The 24,460-nt window shown below is 42.6% G+C and overlaps 1 protein-coding gene across 6 annotated transcripts in view; it reads right to left on the reverse strand.

Annotated features, from left to right (window-relative positions):
- LOC124605474 (alanine--glyoxylate aminotransferase 2, mitochondrial-like) overlaps positions 1–24,460 on the reverse strand; it is a 151,524-nt gene that overhangs the window by 65,222 nt on the left and 61,842 nt on the right. For all 6 annotated transcript variants that reach the window (XM_047137183.1, XM_047137182.1, XM_047137186.1 and 3 more), the window contains one exon: positions 21,635–21,758. In XM_047137183.1, coding sequence (XP_046993139.1) covers positions 21,635–21,758 — 124 coding nt within the window. The remainder of the gene's footprint in view (positions 1–21,634; positions 21,759–24,460) is intronic.

Consider the following 24,460-nt stretch of genomic DNA (forward strand, 5'->3'; position numbering starts at 1 on the left):
ACTTCTTACTGGAATTCAAACAGGATCCTACGGAAAATTCACAACAGTGTACACAAAGTCAATAAGCTGGAGTTATTTCAAACTGTGATATGATTAATGAGTCAACCATGACACCCACTCAGTGTAACATGACCAGATATTTGCCCATACCCACATAGTCTGTTACAATTATGTACTGGGTGCTACATTTCTTACCATGCTGTTATCTCAACATATTCTTCTGTCAATAAGTCCAGCTTGGCTAACCTTAACTGCTTCGCATCACACCCATTACCTCCCTCAGGGACTCAACTCACAACCTAAAATGCAGCTATCCACATCTGAACAGCCCACTTTATGATTAAAATTGCTCCACTCCATGACTACCACAGTGGCACTGGTGCAGCAACCATAATAGATTTTTAGAACAGAAAAAAATTATTGGTCGCACAATATGTGTGACACATTTCACCTGCTCCCAGACTTTGAAACAGGTGAAACATGGTACATGTGAAGATTAAGTAAACCTATCTTGCGCAACCAAAGAGTGGTTTTTTTTTTTCTGTTCTAAAAATCCACATTATGATTCGCCAACAAGTAATGTGTATTTAGTTCATTAATTATTCGTAATAACAACCCCCAATTCATCACCCTCATTTGCCATCTGTTACAATACGTGGACCTAATCAGCGATGTCATCTTAGCATCAAATTTCCACAACAAGTATGATGCAGCCAAATCAGTACTGCTACAATGGCTTTCAGACACCTGAGCAACAGTTAAAACAGGCTATCTATGACAAACAGTTGGATGATAGGATACCATCTCACTTTGGTGAAAACTGATCTACACTGGACATTAACCTCATACCAGATGCTGCACTTTGAATCATCTTGCCTGTTAAACTTCCACCACAGCCAAATTTGCAGTGATGTCACATGAGGCAAAACCCATGAAAAACAATTTGCTGAGTTCTGCAACAGACACCACATAAATTACAAAGACAGTATCACTGCAGCATGTTACCATTCTACCGCCTGCCCCCCTGCTCCAGATCACCTCGAGCAGAGCTGAGGACTGCCTTCAACAATGCCCCTGTCTCAAACACGCCCTCTGAGGGACAGGCTGCACACGGCACCACTCCGACAGTGAGCAACACTATGCTGACCACCACTGTTGCCTCAAGGTCACAATCCTGCTGGTATCACACCCAATTTTGCAACATTGCATGCAACTGTTGTTCTCCCTGCATGTTCCCAAACATCGAACATGGGCCACCACAGGTGCATCAGCCCAAGCAGAGAAATCAAGCCACTGACACAGCCACTATGGGTGATTCAAGCACACTTCCTATCAACTACACACCTGGGAGGCCGACTGTACATCTTCAACCTCAATTCGATATAGCGCTTTTTGGTAGGTGCTGGATCCAGCATTAGTTCAATACTGCTGGAGAGCACATCAACATTCAACAAAATGTCAGTGCTATAACTTCATGTGGCTAGTAATTTAAAGACCAAGGTGCACATAAGCATTACACGCAGCTTACAACTATTGCCTCAGCAACATCTCACATGGACCTTCTATGTCATTGACATCACAAAACCAGTCCTGGGAGTCTTCTCCTTACATCACTTCTGCCTCTCACTGGACATTCAAAACACTCGCCCCTGCACCAAAATACAGAAGTCCATCTCACACACTTGCTGCTCCAGCATGGGCAAGTAAGTATCTGTGACCAACCCTCGCTGATTGATTATGCCCCTCTGTCCACAATCCCTGCTGCAGTGCAGCCAACAACACACACACAGACACACACAGAACACACCAACATTAATGTTAGTACTGTGTACTCTGTCTTGACTCACAGTAACTCAGACGTAGGCCTCACCCCCCACCACGAAAGCAGCGCAAGCATCTGCAATATGTAATGGCACAGTGCATTGTACCCTAACAACTGCTGGTCCATCTGTACATCAAAAAGTGCACCGACTGGCTCTGGCTAATTTATGCAGCAGCTGATGATATATTATGAGGAGGCACCTTTTGCCCATCTGGCAGTGGACATTGCCAATCAAATTAGTACAAAAAGAAAAGACTGAACTTTGAGGCCCATCTGTGGGTCCTCATTGCCTGTATGGTGCCTGACAGCTACCCAGAACCCAGTCTCAGCTACAGAAAGCAGAAGTTACAGTTCTCAGACAATTAGCACTGCAGGAATCAGACCAAACCCAGACCAGGCCAACACCATTATACAGCTTCCATTCCCCAGAATTATCAAGGACTCGATCTTTTCCCTAGGAATTTTGAACTTTTACTAGTGCCACCTACCACTAGCTGCAGCTTTACAAGCACCTCTCATTGACGCGCTAGTGAGATCTAACATGGAGAGAGGAAGGTGGAGTGGACCACAAGGATGAAAGATGCATTTCAAGTCATCAAAGACTGTCTTGCATATGCAGTCATGTTGGCCCATCCCATTCCAAATGCGCAACTCGCTGTCATCACAGAGAAGTGACACTGCCATTGCCACCGTACTGCAACAGTTGGTAGTCGGAGAGGCACAGCCTTGCTGATTCTACTTGCAAAAACTTACCTCCTATCAATCGGAATGGTCAGCATTTGATCAAGAACTTCTTACCATTTACAAAGCCACGAGATAGAGCATGTGCAGAATAATGTGGCCAGTGGATGCACAGTCAGTGGGCAAGTGTGGGGAGAGCTACTTCTCTGCCATTCCACTCTTGAACAGAATGCAGGGAAAATGAACACTTAAGTCTTTCCATGCGAGCTCTGAGTTCTCTTACTTTATTATGATGATCATTTTTCCATATGTAGGTGGGCGCAAACAAAATATTTTCACACTCTGAGGAGACAGTTGGTGATCGAAATTTCATGAGAAGGTCCTACCACAACAAAAAATGTCTTTGTTTCATTGACTGACACCCCAATCCGTGTATCACATCCATGGCACATTCTTCCTAATTTTGCAAGAATACAAAATGTACTGCCTTCCTATGAACTTCTTTGATGTCCTCCATTAATCCTAGCTGATACAGATCCCGCACCACACGTTGATACTCCAGAAGAGGCCAGACAATCATAGTGGAAGCAGTCTCTTTAGTAGACCTGTTACATTTTCTAAGCATTCTACCAATAATTGGCATTTTTTGTTTGCATTCACCACAACATTATCTATGTGATCGTTCCATCTTAAGCTGTTCGTAATTGTTATCCCTAAACATTTACTTGAGTTTACAGCTTCTATATTTGTGCAATTTATTGTATTGCTAAAATTTAGCAGATTCTTTCGAATGCTCATGTGGATGACTTCACACTTTTCATGATTTACAATGAATTGCCACTGTTTGGACTATACAGATATCTTGTTTAAATAATTTTGCAAATAATTTTGATCATATGATGACATTACATGATGATAAATAACAACATTATCTGTAAATAACCTCCTAAATCATTTATATAGATCAGAAACAGCAGAGTGCCTGTAACACTTCCTCGGGGAATGCCAGATATTACTTCTGTTTTACTCAATGACTTTCTGTCATTTATTATGAACTATGGCTTTTCTGACGAAATTGCAAACCCAGTCACACAACTGAAACGATACTCCATAGGCACCAGTCTAATTAGAAGTTGCTTGTGAGGAATGGTGTCAGAAGCCCTCTAGAAATCTACAAATATGGAGTCAATCTGATGGTCCCTGTCGATAGCACTCATTATTTCTGAGAATAAAAAGCTAGTTGTGTTTCAAAAGATTGATATTTTCTCAATCTGTGTTGGCTGTTTGTCAATAATTGATTTTCTTCAAAGTGTCTCATACTGTTTGAGCACAGTATATGTTCCAAAATCCTTCTGTAAATCAACATTAGTGATATAGGTCTGTAATTCAACGGATTACTCCTATTTTGTTTCTTGGGTACTGGTGTGCTTGTGCAACTTCCCACTGGTATACAATCTGGACCATAAGTCTTGCCTTGAGTGTTTTAAGTGGCTTCACTGCACTGAGGATATCTACTTCTAAGTTACTCATGTTGGCAGTTGTTCTCGATTCGAATTCTTGAGTATAAACTTCATCTTCTTTTGTGAAGGAATTTCAGAAAACTGTGTTCAGTAACTCTACTTTAGTGACACTGTCATCAATAACATCACCATTGTTATTGTGCAGTGAAGGTATTGATTAAATCTTGCCACTGGTGTACTTTACATATGACCAGAATCTCTTTTGGCTTTCTGCCAGATTTCAAGACAGAGTTTCACTGTGGAAACTATTAAAAGCATCTCCCATCTAAATTTGCGTTACATTTTGAGCTTCTGTACAACTTCATCAATCTTGGCGATTTTGGATTCTTTTAAATATGATTTTGTTGATTTTGCAGTATTATTATGACCTGTTTTGTGTACCATTGCAGATCAGTACCATCTCTTATTAATTTATTTGGTATATATTTGTCAAATGCCATCAGTACTATTTCTTTGAATTCAAACCACTTCTGGACTATTCTTACATAATCAAATTGAAAGGAGTGAAACTGTCTATTTAGAAAAGTGTCTAGCAAATTTTTTATCTGTTTTTTTTTTCCTTTTTCTTGTCTCTCTCTCTTTCTCCCTCTCTCTCTCTTTTTTTATGAATTTGCGTTTATTTTTGGTGGGTGGGATATAATGGTATTCAGTCTAGCCATAACAACCTTGTGCTCACTAACCCCTGCATCAGTTATGATGCTCCTTATTTGGTCAAGATTATTTTTTGTTAAGAGGTCAAGTACATTTTTGCACTTTGAGTGGACTCCTGAACTAGTTGTTCAAAATAATTTTCTGAGGATTGAAGTCACCACCAACTATAATTGTACAAGTGGGGTATCTATTTGAAATGACACTCAAGTTTTCCTTGAATTGTTCAGCAGCTGTATCATCTGAGTTGGGGGATCAGTAAAAGGAACCAATTATTAATTTATTCCGTATAACCTCTGCCCAATCTAGCTCGTAGGAACTATCTACTTCAAGTGCACTACAACGTAAACTATTTCTGACAGCAATTAACACTCCACCACCAATCATATTTAATCTGTCCTTTCTGAACATAGTTGGGTCCTTTGTAAAAATTTCGGCTTAATTTATTTCCAGCTTTAGCCTGCTTTCTGTACCTAGAATGATTTGAGATTCACTGTTTTCTGTTAGCACTTGGTCCTATGGTTCTTTTCCAACACAGCTATGACAATTTACTACTACAATATTGATTGGTCCTATATCTATACTTTTCCTGTGATTGTCCTGCACCTTTCGAAACTGAAGCCCTTTCTGCACTTTCTTGGGACCATAAACCACCAATGCCCTCCACAAAGCTCCCACTATCTGTGTAGTTGAGGAATCTGCAACCTACATGGTCGCAGAACTGTCTGAGCCTCTGATTCAGACCCTACACTTGGCTCTGTACCAAAGGGCCACAGTCAGTTCCATTGATGATGCTCTGGTGAGCTCCACCTTCATCTCACAAGGAAGACTGACAATCTTGACCACTTCAGTTAGCCACCAAAACTCAGGAACTGCGTACAAGTAGGGTCAACAGCTTATGAAAAACCACAAACTTGGCAGAAAAATAAACATGTAGTGTCTTCGCTTATGTTGTTGCAGCCACAGTATATCTCATTTCACCAGCTACCAATGGCCCTTAAAAACTACATTCTTTCATTGAAAAAGTCTGTAGTTAGTGGAAGCGCATGGTATGCAAAGAGTGGTGACAACCACAAACCAGAGTGCAGATAGCCAACCCTGACACACCGCACCCTGTCCCATTTGGATCAATCTTAGTGAATTCAACCCAGATGACATAACCATCAAACTCATTGATAACTATCTGTGCCACAAAGCTCATAGCAAAGATATGCCAACACAAAATGTTACATGCATCTGACACCTTGCTTACACATATACTGCCCTCCCCAGTGACATTGGCTACACTCCCGTATCATTCCCCCTTTCAACAGATGGCGTCCTCAGTGACACCTGCCAAAGGGTCTTCTCACGATCACAGGATAAGGACGATTCCACTGCAGAGACAACTCCACTCTCACCATTCCCTTCGCTGCCAGTGCCCAGATGTGGAAGCACCAGTTGTGTTCCATGCCACCTGCTCCCCTACTAGATCTACAGCTCCAGCACTGCACATGACAACAATCCAGCTGTACCCTGTGGACCACGACACGGCTGGTCATGCACACATGGGCATGTCAGTCCAGCTAAATGGCAACGCAGCTCATGTCTTCCCTTCAGTGGTGGAAGGAGGGGGGGAGGGGGGGGGAAGGCTGTAGGGATGGCTTAGGGATACCTATAGTGACGTGCATTGCTGGCAAACAAGACCAGGTATATCTGTGGATGGAGAAAAGACTTCAGTGTGTTCTGTGTAATAGTCAGATGTTGATGTCAACTGTTGATGGGATGTTTCCTGTCATTTGGTAGGAAATTCTCCACAGATTCATACATAGTACTTGAAACAGCACTTTGAGCCATTACAGACACATAACTTAAGCAAAGCAGCTTTCTTGTGGCTGAAGACAGAAAAATATCTATCTGTTGAGGAAGTTGGTTCCTTTAACCAACCCACTGCCACAGTCTTTTGAAGCAGTTTGCAGCTGCAATCGTGTTATCATAAGACAAGCTTCATCGTCGAAGAGCAGTGAATTCCACCACTAGCAGAAGGAACCAAAGAAGTCTCGTCAGGCTTAGGCTATGGAACTTCACACACTATCTTACAAGTGTCATTTTGCATGTTCAAATTGCAAATGTCAACTGTTCTTTGAAGGGTCTCAAACGATTTCACTATCCATTGTGAATCAAATAGAAAAGCTCATCATCAGACATCAGAATTAGAAGACGCCACACCAGAGGGAGTCACATTTGAAGTACTGCAGGCAGCAAATTAACACTTAAATGGCATGTCAATTTTGACACATTGATGTAAACTTTTGTAACAGTAAAGTTTGTATTAAATATATTTAACTTTTCTATTTCATAAACAGCTGATAGTCATCTCTGAAGTTAGTAAAGTTACATATATCCATAGTGTGAAGTAGCAGTTGAAAACAACAGCTAGGCAGTGTAAGAGGAAAAGCAGTGGCTTCTGTCAAAGTAACTGTTTATCCAGAAATGAAATCTAATTAACTATTAGAGTTGATTAAAACTAACTGTAACTCATTGTTAGTGTGCTTTACAGTTTTAGCTTTCAGAGACCACATCTGCTTTTAGGTGTATCACTTGACTCATTCAGTATCCTCAATGTTCTCCTCCATGAAGGGATTACGGTAATGCAATATGCGACAGGAATGAACAAAGGAACTGAAATAGACTGCTACACTTAAATAATACCTTAAACTCTAGTGTTGTCCACACAAACTTTCAGCAAAAGAAATGTGGCATCTCTGGTACACAGTGCGCTATCTTTGGCACTTTCCTTCTTTGAACTAGTTAATCTTGTGTGAATTTTCAGCATGTGTAACATGTTCAGCTGCCATATTTGTTATATGCATGAGTGACCAATAAATGTATAATCAATATTAAGTGTTTTATTTCTCAACTAAACTTCCGTAATAACCCCAGCGGTGACCCCGACACTGTCAACTCTTCATCCAGTGTTATTCATGCTTGTTTTCATCATTCACTCACGTGACATGCCAGACTGCATTGTTTAGGCCATAATGGATCTACCTGGACTTTTGGTGCAAGTGTAACAGGCCCCATCAACTCTGCCGATTGTGAACATGTGTGAACTAGTGTACCTCCTTGGAACATGGTTAAAAGTGAACAGTTATTTATGCCCGGCCACACCGGCGGGCATCTAACCTTACCCGGTTTAACATGTCTGCTGTCTAGTGTGGCAGCACAACAGCCACAATATGGTCATTGCCCACCACCGCATAACCATAACGTAGAGGACTTTCCAGTTAATGACACTGTGGCTTATCCTTCATGTGCATCATTACCTTCAGGATGGCTTGACATGCCATCAAAATTCCAGGACTGTGAATCTAACATTTCCATGCATGGAGTAGCACATTCCCATTTACATAGCATCACAGCACCCCCGTACCGGTTACCACCATGGTTGCACCACACCCGCATTCTGCTTGCTTTTGTAATGGCATCGGCCATTCCACCAGTGCTGGTTACAGAGTCCACTGCCCCCTGACTCCACCACAACCACTTCCTGCCCACAGTTGTTATGGCACTGGCCGTTACACCTGTGTGACGTTCCTCATCAGGCTTGTCACTTGGCTATGCAAACCGCCTCCTCTGCCCACTCCGTATTGTGTGCTTCATGCGGCCACCGCTCCACCCAGACCTCGGGCAACGTACTGTTCACCACTACCGCACTTTCGGCGTCGGAGGCCCACACCGATCTCCTCTGATGGTACTGCCTCAACATGTGTTACCAGACAGGTTCCCTAAGCTACCTGCATTGCAGAAAGACAACCCAAAAACTTCTTTCACCTTAGTGAACCATCCTGGACATCCACAGCATTTCTGATGACGGTGCCTGTTTTGTCTGCCTGATGAGGCATCTCCACGCATATACGGACCTCATCAGTGACTTGCTCCTCTCACCGCCCGCCTTGCACAAATATTCGACAGCCAAATCGCTGCTTATCAAGCACCTTTCCCACCCTCCGGTGGAGGCTATCCATCACATTACTCACGAGGAGCATCTTGATGACCGCACCCCTTTGCAGCTTTGGCAGTGTCTATGTGCTTTAAACAACGACTACGCATTGCCTGACACCGCTCTTTGGTCATTGTGGATGGTCAAATTACCTTTGGATCTGCAGCTTCATCTGCTGTCTCATGTTGCTGACCCACTTGAGCTTCGATTACACATGGTGGATCAGGCTTATCCCATCATTCGTCACTGACACCGCCTGCCACAAACAACATCTCCACCACTTCAGTTGGCATACCTGCACCTCTGGTTCTGCACACAGTCGGCAGAGGCCAGCATGCTCGCCTCAGCACCTCAGCTGCCTGTCAGGAGCAGCCACCTAGGGGACTACAGGATGTACTGCCAGTGGACTACCGACAGCTGGCGACCTCACCTGAGCAATGGCCCGATCAGCTACTGGGCCCACCGCAACCCCTGCCCGCACCACACCAGCCTGCTAACCAGCCTATCTGCTGTGCTGGGTCCACGCTACTTACGGGAATGCCGCCCGCAACCAAACGAGAGTGGTGGGCATGTTTAGGTGCCGCATCCTGCCACGCACCTTCACAATGCCTATCTTCCAACACTGCACCACCTGCTTCACCATTGTGACACCTCTCTGCCACAGACATCTCGACCACCATCCACTTCCTCATCAACTCTGGCGCTGATGTTAGTGTCATTCCAGCCAAGCTTACCATCCATGTGCTAACCCCCTCTACCCTTGCCTTGATGGCTGCCAACTGTTCCCCCCTTGCAGTTCACAGCTGTATCAAGATCATACTTCACCTCTCACCGGTTCACACCTTCCCTTGGACCTTCCACCCTGCTGATGTGGATGAACCTGTGATTGGGTTGAATCTTCTACACCATTATGAACTTTCACCAGACCTGCAGGCCACCGCAATCCACCATGCATCTGGCTCTACAGTTCCGTGCACACCTGAGTTCAGCACCACTTCGCTCTCCACCTCCTCGGATATGCTTTCCACGTGTGCTTACCTGGTCGAGCGCACTACCACATGACTATCTGATATGTCGTATGTCCACTCCCAGATCGACAAACTCCACACCCAGAACGATGACTCATGCACCCACATCGCCTCTGCCTCTGATGAATTGTCGCATACATGGCATACCATACATTGCCTATCTGCAGCCCCACAGCAAGGTGGCCCCGCACATGCCCCTACACAGTCTTCTTACCAACCTGCTCCTCCATCTGCTGTTTTCATCTGCTGTTTTTTCGCATTGCCACGGACAAATTTCCAAGACACACCTACATGCACCTGTCCAGATTCTTCACGCTGCTTCAATCCTGCATCACACCTTCCGTTGCCCACTGCAGCCAATGCCCCATCTATGTCATCCCAGTTCATCAAGGTCAGTGAACTGACATTGCCTGTGGATACCTTCTTGACCCCTCATGCCAACTTCCCTACGCAGTTATCGGACATCAGTAATGGCACTTGCCATAAGATTCGCACCACTGATGATCATGTGCCTTAATGCTTCCAAACCTCTGCGTACCACGGAGATAGTTCAGGATCTGTTGGCTTTGGGTGTCCTCCGCCCCTCTGACAGCAACTGGTCTTCCCCTATTCACCTTGTTTCCAAAAAGGATGGCACCTTACGCATGTACGGGGACTACAGGTCCCTTAATGCCTGCACCATTATCAATAACTACCCCATTCCACATATCCAAGATTTCACACAGTTGCTTCATGGTTCTACTTTTTCTCCATGTTAGATTGTTCCAAAGCGTATCACCAGATTCCTATGCATCCTATGCATCCACCAGATATTCCAAAGATGGTGATATTCCGAAGATGGGCATCATCACACCCTTTGGCCTATTTGAATTCTGTTACATGCTTTATGGATTGAAAAACACTGCATGGACATGGTAGCATTCATAGATTCCATTTTCCTCCCTCTGCCTTTTGCCTAGGCTTATTTAGATGATATCTTTGTGTTTTCCTCCTCCTCTGAGGAGCATCAAGTTCACCTCAATGAAGTCCTTTCAGCCCTCGCTGCCAACAGCGTGGTGATCAACCATGATAAATCTCAACAGTGTTCCACATCAGTTACCTTCCTTGACCATTATGTCTCTGCCGACGGCCTCCAACTGATGAGTTCTCGTGTTGAAACTATACTTAAACTTCCTCTCCTTGAGGATTACGCTCAGCTCCATTGTTTTCAGGGTATGGCAAACTTTTACTGCTGCCATATTCTTCAAGCTGCCTCCATCCAAGTGGCCCTCACCAATGCTCTCTCTTGCAAAAACACCACTGGAAAACAGAAGTTGGAGAGGACCCAACTGATGCTTGACGCTTTTTATAACCTTAAAACAGCCCTTGCCAAAGCCACCACACTTGCCCACCCTGAAACTATACATAAATTTCCTCTCCCTGAGGATTATGCTCAGTTCTGTCACTTTCAGGGTACGGCAAACTTTTACTGCTGCCATATTCCTTAAGCTCCTCCATCCAAATGGCCCTCACCAATAATGCTCTCTCTGGCAAAACTCCACTGGAAAATGGAAGTTGGAGAGGACCCAACTGATGCTTGATGCTTTTGATAACCTTAAAACTGCCCTCGCCAAAGATGTCACACTTGCTCACCCTGACCCTGAAGCCCATGTCTTGATCACAACTGATGCCAGTGACTCAGCTGTGGTCACTGTTTTACTGCAGCACACTACCGACTCTAACTAACCCCTCTGCTTCTATTTCAAGAAACTGACTAGGAGCCAGTGCAAGTGGTTGGCATTTGACCGTGAGCTACTCGCTGTGTACGAGGCAATTAAACATTTTCATAGTGGCCTTGAGGGGTGACCCTTCACGATCTATACTGATCACAAGCCACTCATGGATGCTATTTGTAATCCGGCTAAGGACCTTCCGTCCATGCGTTTCCACCATATGGACTACATCCGTCAGCACTCTTCTGATGCGTGCTATATCCATGGCACGGAGAACGTTGTGGCAGACTACCTTTCCTACATATGCGTGCTAACTGCACCACTGAATCTGGAGGAGCTCGCTTGACTACTAGCCGATGACAACAATATACAGCAAATAAAATGAGACAACGGCTCATCGCTCTCTGTCTGATCCCATATACTACTTGGTTCGGCAGTCCCCTTCCTTTGTGAAACCTCTATGGGCACACTTCACCTCCTGGTCCCCACTGCTCTTCGCTATAGGGTCTTTCCTAACTTCCATGGTTTAGCTCACACTGAGACTCGAGCCACGATGCAGGTGGTTACGGAGCGCTTTGTCTGGCCTGGCCGTGCATGCATTCTGTGTCAGCACAGCAAGGTCAGCAGGCATGCCCAACCTCCTCTAGGCAAGTTTGATTTCCTAAAGGGGTGTTTCTGGCACATCCATACTGATGTCGTTGGTCCCCTTCCCCCGCCCGAGGGCTACAGATATATCTTATTGATAAACAACTGTGTGACCCGCTGGGTCGAGGCGGTCCCCCTCACTGACATCACGGCCAAGACTGTTGCCCGTTCCTTCATCTTGGCATGGGATGCTCACTTCGACTGTCCCCTATCTCTCACCACCGAGCAGGGATGTCAATTTGAGTCCTCTTTGCACAATTCTGGGAACTCTGTGGCGTCACTGAGTTTCATACCACAGCGTACCACCCGCAGTCAAATGGCCTCATCGAGCTGTGGCATCACACACTCAAGGCTGCCCTAATGTGCCACGTAAGCCTCTGGTCAGAGGCCCTACCATGGGTCATGCTTGGTATTTGCTTGGCTCATAAAGAAGATCTTAATGCCTCGCTCATCAAGGTGTGGTGTCTCTGGTACAGAGTGCACTATCTTTGGCACATTCCTTCTTTGAACTAGTTAGTCTTGTGTGGATTTTCGGTGCGTAACATGTTCAACTGCCATATTTGTTATATGCACGAATGACCAATAAATGTGTATTCAATATTAAGTGTGTTATCTCTCAACATATCTTCCATGCTAACCACAGAAGAATTAGCCTGCAGACATAAAACTTAATGTGGCTCATACAGCCTGTGGTCAACGCACATTTCTGTAATTTAAACTTTTCTAAGTTCTTTGCTTACGTGAAGACTTCTAAATTAGTGCCCAGTCTATTATTGATTTCCTGACCAAAGCATTTACTCATTAAATTTGCCAGACTTAATGCTCCTCTAAAAAAGATGTGGCGATGCACATTTGCATCTATCACTTGATGTTGAATCCCAAAACATAATTATGTCTTAACTACTATGAACATGGTTACTGCGGAGGGGTCTATGAGACCGCCTTCTTTTTTTTTTATGTATAAAACCAGTGTTTTGCTGAATTTATATTCTCATGATTTTCTGTCATTCATTACACTTCTTAGGAGTAGACTTCATGGAAACTTCAATGTTTTTCAGCAATGCAGAATTTTAAACATTTAGATAAATAAAACACAGCAAAATTTGCAGTATATTTTTAATTTGTGAGTAACTAAAATAACAATACATAGTTAGCTCAGTTTTATGAGGTCCTGAATCATATTTCACTCACTTTTAACTGGCATGTATTTCACACTGACCCTCTTAGAACATGAAAAAAGTAATTGAAACACCTCCTCAGGTGAGGAGGGCAAAACATGTTTTTCATTTTTCAAATCATTCTTTCCGTGTCTGGGGCTCATCTTGTATGTGAAGTACTCTTCTGATGTTGTCACTCAGCTCTCGCAGCAAGTGTCCTATAGAAAGTCTATGCTTCATATGAGGCCCAGCAAGATCTCTTGCTGGCTAAAGCCCATCTTCTTTTCAAGCAACTTGATGAATGTGCTGCACATCTTTGGTCAAGACACTCCACACTACCTTTTGTCGTATTACAAAGCATGATGCTCTCAGGTTTTCCTGATTCAGCTTCATTATTTATGGCATGGCCCCTAGAAGAGATCAGAATTGCAGCTTCTGACTTCTTGGGCACAAAGGAAGCTAGTGTCATGTCTTTTGTGAAACCATAAACAGTTGTCTTCACACCTCATTTCTTATTAGGCAGAAACTGCGGTGGTATCTCCTCTTCATTTCTTTTCAGCGTGCCAATGTATGTGAGACCTTTTTTCCTAAGTTCATTAACTAGTTCTACTGATGAGTTCCAGTTGTCACCTATAATATTTCTCAATGTGTTTTCAATAGGTTTCACCAATCAAAGTGCAGCCTGGTTAGGAAGACTGGCCTTTCTCATAGTTTTTAGGGTGTGACCATCGTTTCTTTTTCCAGAATACATATACGCGCTACACAAGTAATTTGTTCAAGCATCAGTCTAGCACTGAATTTTCAAGCCATAGTTTGCTGGTTTGTTTGGCATATAAATTCTAAACCCACACTTTCCACGGAAGGGTACATGCATTCCATCGACACACTGTTGCTCCTACAGAGTAGCAAAGTTGACTGTTTTCGATGAAACACAGAAAAATTTGTAAAATTGCTGCTGAAAGTAGGCAATACTTTCCTTCTCTCCTGCTTATCATTTGAGTTGTCAAAGAATAATGCAGATAATAAAAACAGAAAGCTTTCTTCACTAATAGTGCATCTGAAAACATCTCTGTTTGTGCCATTGGCTGCAAACACTGTGTAAACCAATTTGTTTCCCAATTTGAAAGTGGCTGAATACACCAATTAGTGGCTTCAGTTCAGTGATATCAATATCCTGTAGGTAGGATATGTGACCATTTGCTCCAAGCTTAGGTATTTTCAGATTTGACATTAGCTGGCGGCTGATGTTTTCTCCAGTGAAAAGATCTGTTATTTTTGATGAAGTAAGCTTCTACGTTGTCATCAGCTGTCTCATCTTCATCACTGTGTCCTGCTCTGAATTAGTGTTGTGATCACTAAAGATCTCAAAATCAGGGTCATTATCACTGTCATCAATGTCTTCATCTGAGGATTCCCTTAGATGTTCTTGAACAATCACATCTATCTTACATAAAACATGTTCCATGGAAGGTATCATTCAGCAGAACATAAATAAGAAACAAAGAGCAGCAACAATGCAAGAGTTCAGGCACACGTAGTTTGTCAACCAATAGGAAGGTACACAGAAGAGTTCATTTCGCTTGGCAGGGGTGTGTGAAATATCGCGAATAGAAATAAAAAATCATAGCGGTCTGAGAGAGAGTCCATAGTAGCTAGGGGTTATGATGAACACATGAGTCTGCTTATTCTGCTGTATATCTCTAGCTTTCCTGAAAGCAGTTGCTTTTGTGATTTTTCACTTGTATTTAAAAAATCTGAATCAGCTGATTCCAACCAGTGTAAAAACTATCTAGCTAAAAATGTCATAACATGTACTTTCTGTCTCAAAAGCTTAGCTAACCTAAGGGTCTCATTCATTAAGCTGAAGTAGAAGGCTTTAAATTCAAGTCCTAAGAAAAATTTTTTCCCAGGCTGATTCCTGCATCCTCAATTGTTGCCTACATCACAGCTGCTGTGTACACAGAGAGATGGCTCAACCATCTCCTCCATAAGAAAGGGGGATATTGCGTCTTGGCTGGCCTCTTACACTGCAGCCACAAGCCACACAACAGAGTGCTGTGGGTTGCCACCCCAAAAAGCCACCTGCAGCTTAACCACAGCTTATCCTGCCTGTGACAGCTGCTGTAGTATATGAGGTGCCCACATCTGCCAGATATTGCTAGCACTAGCTTGCTTCCATGAGCCACATGATACTTGCCCAACTTCCTAGTATTCCTCTGCCAGATGGCCTTATAAGGCACCACCTGGCACCTTGCTAGCCAGTACCAGTTCCAGCCTCGACCTTGATGTCTTGGCCTCAACACTCAACATCAGAAGTTTTGTGAGTCTATTCACTATGGCACAGCGCATGCCAATCAGAACCTAAGCCCCATTAGTGTATCATATATGGGCTTTGCCTATACAGTGTTTCCCTACTGTGACATACTGTGTGCTCAGCTTCTATCTTCAAGAACTGTATTGTGTTAGATGGTGTTAGACTGTGTTAAACTAATTCTCATCAAATCAGGATGATCTTTTCAGTTGCATTCATTCAGAAGCTGTTTCAGTTGCTGTCCAGAACCAAACATTATTGTGTACTTCTATACTCTTTGAGCTAGCAATAAAGTTTTACTGTTCTTGGCTACTGGATGCACATCTCTTTTTGTAGTGAGCATTCCCCATGACAGGATATTAAACTGACTCTGAATATTTAGTTAATACCCTTTTTAAAGAGAGCAGCAAACCTATGAGAAAGCATCTGCCTGCCTTTGAGAAACTACCAAAAATATGAAATTTAAAGGAACTACAATACTTTTTGGGAAGAGTTAATGAGTTTTCTAGATTTATCCCTTAAGTAGCAGCAATGAAGGGCCATTGAATAAATTTTAAAAGAAGGGTGCTCATTCATGTAACCAACTGAAAGGGAAATATCTATGATCTCAGTGCCAAGTGACATTGACCCCAGGGAAACAACGTTTACTAATAATATGATTTGTACATCTCATAATGTATGTAGATTTCTTGAATTCTTTTATAGGAGATGTGTCAAGATTTACAACGAAACATTTTTTATAATGTTAATACAAAAGTTTCAATTATTCTACCTACATTACTGTAATACAGCTACACAAAACTTGTAGTTTTCAGAATGTGTAAAAACTGTACAGTTCTTTGATTCAAACAGTGGAGCTGCCATGAATTCTTCAACAGAATAATAGCAAATTTCCACTTTAACATTGAAGATCCACATCCAAATTCGACCAAGATCCATTTTGAATATATTCCTGCTTTTAGTTTACTGTAAATTTTTAACACAATGTACTCTTATTTTTGGACATAGATGACTTTGCAATCTAGTGGGGGAGGTGTGTTAGCAAACAGAAACTACAATAGGCTGTTTCCACCAACATCAGTAACCTACAGCTGGAGCCAACAAGATGTCACCACTGAGATTCGACACCCAGTGCCAATGGGCCACTTTTTATTCAAGGAAAACACACAATGGTGACCCTCTGGCAGGACAGGTTGAACATTAGAGAATTTGCCTCACCTATATGAAGCAGAAATGTGTCCAACAAACACACCCACCACCCCTCCCTAACAAGATGTCCTCAGGCCTGATCCAGTGATATCACAGGAACACCTGCATTAAAGCTGCCACAGAGTCGGTCTTATCTGACCATATGTGTGAAGACTGTGAGATGAGGTTCTGTGGTCTACCCAAGCCATTGTTTCCTGCAGATGCTAGAAATCATAATAAGTAATGAAGATGGCTTTCACACACATCTTCAATAGGACTCTCAGCTGAAAACTGATACCATCGCCATCCAATTCAGCTCCTTGATGGTGGGAGGTGGAGGGGGGGGGCGGGGGGCATGCTGCATGTTTCATTATTTTGTGATTTCCTGTCATAATGGGCACAGTCTGAGGTAACTGACAGTCACTGAGTGAAACAGATACGATATATCTCATTTCATAAGCAAGTGGAAAGGCCTTCTGCTGTTCCTAATATACACTCCTGGAAATGGAAAAAAGAACACATTGACACCGGTGTGTCAGACCCACCATACTTGCTCCGGACACTGTGAGAGGGCTGTACAAGCAATGATCACACGCACGGCACAGCGGACACACCAAGAACCGCGGTGTTGGCCCTCGAATGGCGCTAGCTGCGCAGCATTTGTGCACCGCCGCCGTCAGTGTCAGCCAGTTTGCCGTGGCATACGGAGCTCCATCGCAGTCTTTAACACTGGTAGCATGCCGCGACAGCGTGGACGTGAACCGTATGTGCAGCTGACGGACTTTGAGCGAGGGCGTATAGTGGGCATGCGGGAGGCCGGGTGGACGTACCGCCGAATTGCTCAACACGTGGGGCGTGAGGTCTCCACAGTACATCGATGTTGTCGCCAGTGGTCGGCGGAAGGTGCACGTGCCCGTCGACCTGGGACCGGACTGCAGCGACGCACGGATGCACGCCAAGACCGTAGGATCCTACGCAGTGCCGTAGGGGACCGCACCGCCACTTCCCAGCAAATTAGGGACACTGTTGCTCCTGGGGTATCGGCGAGGACCATTCGCAACCGTCTCCATGAAGCTGGGCTACGGTCCCGCACACCGTTAGGCCGTCTTCCGCTCACGCCCCAACATCGTGCAGCCCGCCTCCAGTGGTGTCGCGACAGGCGTGAATGGAGGGACGAATGGAGACGTGTCGTCTTCAGCGATGAGAGTCGCTTCTGCCTTGGTGCCAATGATGGTCGTATGCGTGTTTGGCGCCGTGCAGGTGAGCGCCACAATCAGGACTGCATACGACCGAGGCACACAGGGCCAACACCCGGCATCATGGTGTGGGGAGCGATCTCCTACACTGGCCGTACACCACTGGTGATCGTCGAGGGGATACTGAATAGTGCACGGTACATCCAAACCGTCATCGAACCCATCGTTCTACCATTCCTAGACTGGCAAGGGAACTTGCTGTTCCAACAGGACAATGCACGTCCGCATGTATCCCGTGCCACCCAACGTGCTCTAGAAGGTGTAAGTCAAGTACCCTGGCCAGCAAGATCTCCGGATCTGTCCCCCATTGAGCATGTTTGGGACTGGATGAAGCGTCGTCTCACGCGGTCTGCACGTCCAGCACGAACGCTGGTCCAACTGAGGCGCCAGGTGGAAATGGCATGGCAAGCCGTTCCACAGGACTACATCCAGCATCTCTACGATCGTCTCCATGGGAGAATAACAGCCTGCATTGCTGTGAAAGGTGGATATACACTGTACTAGTGCCGACATTGTGCATGCTCTGTTGCCTGTGTCTATGTGCCTGTGGTTCTGTCAGTGTGATCATGTGAAGTATCTGACCCCAGGAATGTGTCAATAAAGTTTCCCCTTCCTGGGACAATGAATTCACGGTGTTCTTATTTCAATTTCCAGGAGTGTATATAAATGATTTAGGAGAAAATCTGAACAGCCCTCATAGATTGTTTGTAGATAATTCTGTCATTTACCAACCAGTAAAGTTATCAGAAGATTCAAACCAATTGCAAAATGATTTAGACAATATATCTGTATGGTGCAAAATTAAGTGGCAATTGACTCTAAACAATAGAAAGTGTGAAGTCATCGACATGAGTATCTGGTGAAACAAGCGCTGTGTCATTTGAGAGATACAGAGGCGAGCAAATGTGCCGGGACTTACCCCAGTTCACTGCTAGTAGCACCACATCACCATAATTCATCTGTGCATAGCACACAAGTATTTCACCATAATTAAGAAGTTACTTTTTCAAACTTGGTCAACATTTGCTTTAGTGTAATAATGTTTAAACTGTCAAGTATCAGATTGATTTGGTCAATATTTTACCTAAGTATATCGTTTTAAGAAAAAAATAAGTGGTGCTAAATAATAAAGCTGGGAAGCCAGAAACTGGTCAAAATGTGCAGATGTATGTCAAAATTAACTGGTACATGTCTCAATGTGATTAAAGTAATATTTTGGTCAGAATCCACATTTTTAAGAAAAACTGAAGGCACTAAATATTAGACTTAGAAATGTGAAAATTTGTATGACACTCCAGTTCAACATAAAAATAATAACTAAATGACTCCATTAAGCTATCTCTAATAGTTTTTGAGTAATTTAATGAAAACTAAATTTGGAACAAAAATCTCCTTATTTGTAGTAGATTAAGTATCTGTTATGTTAATGCTAGAATGTTTTGGTTAAAGCACTTGATGAAACCTATTAAATAATACAGCTATAACAAATTTTAGGACCTTCATGTTAATAACAACCAATACAAGGTCTCTTAAAGTTGTAGTTCAGAGGTCGATGACAGCAGGTGTTCCCTTGGCCGTCTGCTGCGCCACATATATAAATACAGCCCAAGAGGCAAGACTAGGATTCACTTCACACTCGGCCACCGTAAGATCCATGACAGTCAAATGCCAGAGTGCATGCTGCCTCGGGTGGTGTCAGAGACACACTGTTACAAAACACTTATTTTCAGTAATTAAATAGAAAGAAACATTCCACATGGGAAAATTATATTAAAAACAAAGATTCCATGACTTACCAAAGGGGGAAAGCGCTGGTAGATAGGCACAATAAAAAAAACACACAAACACACACACAAAATTTCAAGCTTTCGCAGCCCACGGTTGCTTTGTAAGGAAAGAGGGAAGGAGAGGGAAAGATGAAAGGATGTGGGTTTTAAGGGAGAGGGTAAGGAGTCATTCCAATCCCGGGAGCGGAAAGACTTACCTTAGGGGGAAAAAAGCACAGGTATACACTCGCACTCTCACACATATCCATCCACACATATACAGACACAAGCAGACATATTTAAAGGCGAACTCTTGACGATGAACAATATTTACAACAATTTTAATTTCCTCCTATGCCCAATGATTATTATTATTATGACAAGCAACCCACCAGCCCACAAGCAGTAAAAGGAATCTGCTAAATTTCAGTTACACGATAAATCTCACATATCTAAGGCTGTCAATTCATCTAAATACCTACGGATTATAATTATGAAGAACTTAAACTGGAACAATCACATAGATAATGCAGTGGGGAAGGTGAGCCGAAGACTGCATTTTATCAGTAGAACACTTAAAATATGCAACAGATCTAGTAGAGAGAGAGCCTACACTTCACTCGTCTGTCCTCTTCTGCAGTGTTGCTACACATTATGGATCCTTACCAAACAGGATTGATGGAGGACATTGAAAAAGTTCAGAGAAGGCCAGCTTGTTTTGTATTATCATGAGACAGAGGAGAAAGTGTCACACACATGTTATGTGAGTTGGGGTGGAAATCATCAAAACAAAGGCTGTTTTTGCAGCAACATTTTTTTGTGCTCTTTCAGTCATCATCTTTCTGTTCCTAATGCAAAAATATTATGTTGATCACTTACACATAGAGAAATTATCATTGTACTCAAATAAAAGAAAGTAGAGTTTTCATAGAAAAATGTAAGTGTTTTGTTTTTTCCATATGCTGTTTGAGAGTGGAGCAGTAGAGAAATAGTCTGAAGATGATTTGATGAACCACCCGCTAAGCATTTTAGTGTGAACTGCAGAGAAGTCATGTTCATGAAGATGCAGGTCATCACAGAATATTTTGTATGCAGCATCTCATCTGAAGGCTTAGTCAACTGCCATTACCTTGTGGCCACCATCCATATGACCTCCCCTTTTAGCTAGTAATGTGATGTAAGATTAACATGGACAAGAGTTGGCCTCTTTCTCACTCTGTTCTACTTCTCAATGAAATCTCTTATTAAGTAACTACATTATTAACACTGATTTTGATCTATAGTTCATTCTTCTGATTCCTGTTGTGGTGTTATATTCCTGACCTTTGCTTGTACATAGGTTTGACCAGAGTTTACCTTTTGTACCATAACTTATAAAGTGTAATTTAAAAGTAACCACCACTTCAATACAGTTTAAATGTGAATATGAAAACTATGTTCCTTTTTCTTCTTGTAGCATTAAAGATGAAGTGCACAACTAATTTTCCATTTGTGGTGCTCCTTCCCCTAAAACTTAAGTTACTGCTGTCTGCTGTCTCTTTAAAACCAGAAGATACAAGTTGTACATTTGGCGTATTTTTTTGTTCTTGACCTGCAATGTCCTTGTAAGAGTGATTCATGGGTGAATAAAACTAACTACTACAAGTAAGACATCCTGCATACAAAATCTGCCATCTTAATTTTATTGGTTACTGATGTAACTTACACTACCGGCTTTTAGGATTTCTGAATAATATTATCACAGTTAGTTGCACGTTCCAACAATTTGTAATAAACATTTTGCCTGAAGTGGCAGCATACACAGGCACACTTACTATTTATTTCCAAAAGAATTATTATCTTATAAGAACAGATACTTGTAAATTTCTGTACTTAACGTCAATCCATTATTTCCAAGGAACTATTTTAGAATGTTTACCTTTAGATCTCCTGGAAGTTTTGCTGTCAATTTTTCTGCATATTCATGGACTTTTGGGTGCATGTATATATTAGTAGTATGCCACAAAGTTTCCATCTGCTCTTTGGCTGCTTTATTTACAGTACTGCAAAGGAAAAAAGTTATCTTTCATTTATTTAGTTAACTTCTTTGCCAACAAAGTTATGAAATTATACTTGAAGCACACAACTGCAAACACACAACAAAGATCCACAAATATGTAAATGCAGACAAACATAATAACATAACAAAAGACGAAAAGTTCATCCAGTCATCAGTGGGGATAACTTCTTTCATTGCCCTCAGTCCTTCCTATCTTTTCTTTTTCTGCTCTTATTCTATTATTGTACTCACTTGTCCCCTTTCTTTCTATTCTTACATTATATCCTCAGTTTTACAATTGCCACCAGAATCACTTTTCATCATTGCCATTAAGAACCATCTGTCTCATTCTTTCCATCCACTCAATACTTCCCCAACCCCTCCTGGCCTCCCCTGACCCTTCATGATAGCCATATTCATTTTATCTCCCCAAACATAAAATAATGGGAGGTGTAAAGGTGACCACTCACTGTATAGTTTAGTAGTTGACAGGATCATAAACAAAACTGAGACCATTGCTAATTGGAGAGGAAGGAGAAGAATTTTCTATAACACAGGAATCCCCAAGTCATCTCTGTTCTCTTCATAATATAATCCTATCAAGCGATCTCAATTTTCTAGTAATCTTATAAATTCAAGCTCTTGATCTCTAGCAATGGAACAGCACTCCAACTACCACTTCTAAATGTTCTCCAATCTACAGTCTTCCTATTCCTGCCTCAGAGTACCACTACCCAGCAAGACCTATCCTACTCCACGTGAATGCCAAATCCAGTCTTCCTACCACCAAAATACTCCCTTGCAGACCTCTTCCATCTGCCACATCCCCACAAAAATTTCTCCCAATGTACTACGAAACCCAGAAGAAAGTTGTCAACTTATCCACTATGAACTTCAAACCCCACAAAAATTTCAGTCTTTTATAGAGGTCTCACCTTCAGTCACACACACTAATTCAATGATTCAATCCTGTATAAAGATCCACTGTCATCCAGCAAAATCCTACAGCAGAAACAAACTTATGCCAACCGTACTCCCAGCATCTTGTTGAAGGAGTAGCATCGCTGTGGAAGACAAAGTCTTCATGGCTGCTACCCATGCCATACTGTGCCGCACCATGTGGAACAATACCTCCATGCCAACCAGGATGGATTCGGAAAACATTGATCACGTAAAACCCAACAAACACTTTTCTCTCAAATGAAAAAGCTTTGGATCATGGCAATCAGGTAGATGCAGTATTTACTGATTTCCAAAAATCCCAGTACCACATCTCTGTTTATTGTCAAAAGTTTCATCATATGGGGTATCAAGTGAAATTTGTGACTGGACTGAGGACTTTGGTAGGGAGGACACAGCATGTTATCTTCGATGGAGAGTCATCGTCAAATGTAGAAGTAACCTCAGGTGTGCCCCTGGAGCATACCTGTCATTGTTGTTCATATTGCATATTACTGACCTTGAAGACAATATTAATAGTAGAACCAGGCTCTTTGCAGATGATGTAGTTATCTGTAATTATGCATTATATGAGAGAAGCTGCATAAATATTCAGTCAGACCTTGATAAGATTTCAAAGTGGTGCAAAGATTGGCAACTTGCTCTAAATGTTCAGAAATGTAAAATTGTGCCCTTCACAAAATGAAAAAAACATAGTATCCTATGACTGTAATTGGCCAACTCATACCTGGATGCAACACTTTCTAGGTGTGCTCAGTCATGAGGAAAGTAGGTGATAGACTTAAGTGTTCTGATAGAATGCTGGGGAAATGCAATCAGTCTGAAAGGCAACTGCCTACAAATCATCTGTGTGACCCAGCATAGAATATTGCTCAAGTGTGTGGGACTTGTACCATGTATGACTAACAGGGGATATTGAACATATGCAGAGAAGAGCAGCATGAACGGCCACAGACTACTTTGATCTGTGGGAGAATGTTTCAGAGATTCTAAAGACAATGAAGTGGAAGACTCTTGAAGATAGGTGTAAACTATGCCTAGAAAGAATAATTACAAAGTTTGAAGAGCCGGCTTTGGGTAATGACACTGGGAATATACTCATGGTGGTTTGAAGAGTACAGTTGTAGATGTAGATGAAATATGTTACTGTGACCCCTCTGTGAAGGTCGCTGTTTCACTAATTCTGGTTGACTTGGGGCATAACATTGTCCATGTGATCTAACAATTGCCAGTGCTGGATCCCACATTTTGTCAAAGTTAAAATAATCAACACAATTAATTATATCCTTTTGCAACTGTATCAACAGCTACTCTGAAAACTGAATCCCACAAGGATGAAACAGATGTTAATATCTGGCATTATTCATAGTCCAAAGCATAGCTTGCCTGTATACAGTTCTCAGGCACTGCAGATTTATAATGCTGTTGTAGCAGATGAGTATAACACTCATGCTCTGTGCAACATTTTTGAACTGTATAGAGAGTGGGTTCGATGTATGACAAACAGACAGAATTGTGGCTGAGGATATAATTGATCGATGTGACCAGGAATGAGACTGTAAGTCTGAAGTAATACTGGCGTTAGGATCAACTCTCCACAGCTCCTTTACCTGGGTCACCATCACTATTGATGCCACCTCCCTCTACATAACATCCCCAATTCCCAAAACCTTGACACCAGTCTTCAATACATCCTGCCACAACACTCAATGACAGGGCCACCTGTGAAAGCAGTCATGTGGTATA

The sequence above is a fragment of the Schistocerca americana genome, chromosome 3 (assembly GCF_021461395.2).
Source record: "Schistocerca americana isolate TAMUIC-IGC-003095 chromosome 3, iqSchAmer2.1, whole genome shotgun sequence".
NCBI classification, from domain to species: domain Eukaryota; kingdom Metazoa; phylum Arthropoda; class Insecta; order Orthoptera; family Acrididae; genus Schistocerca; species Schistocerca americana.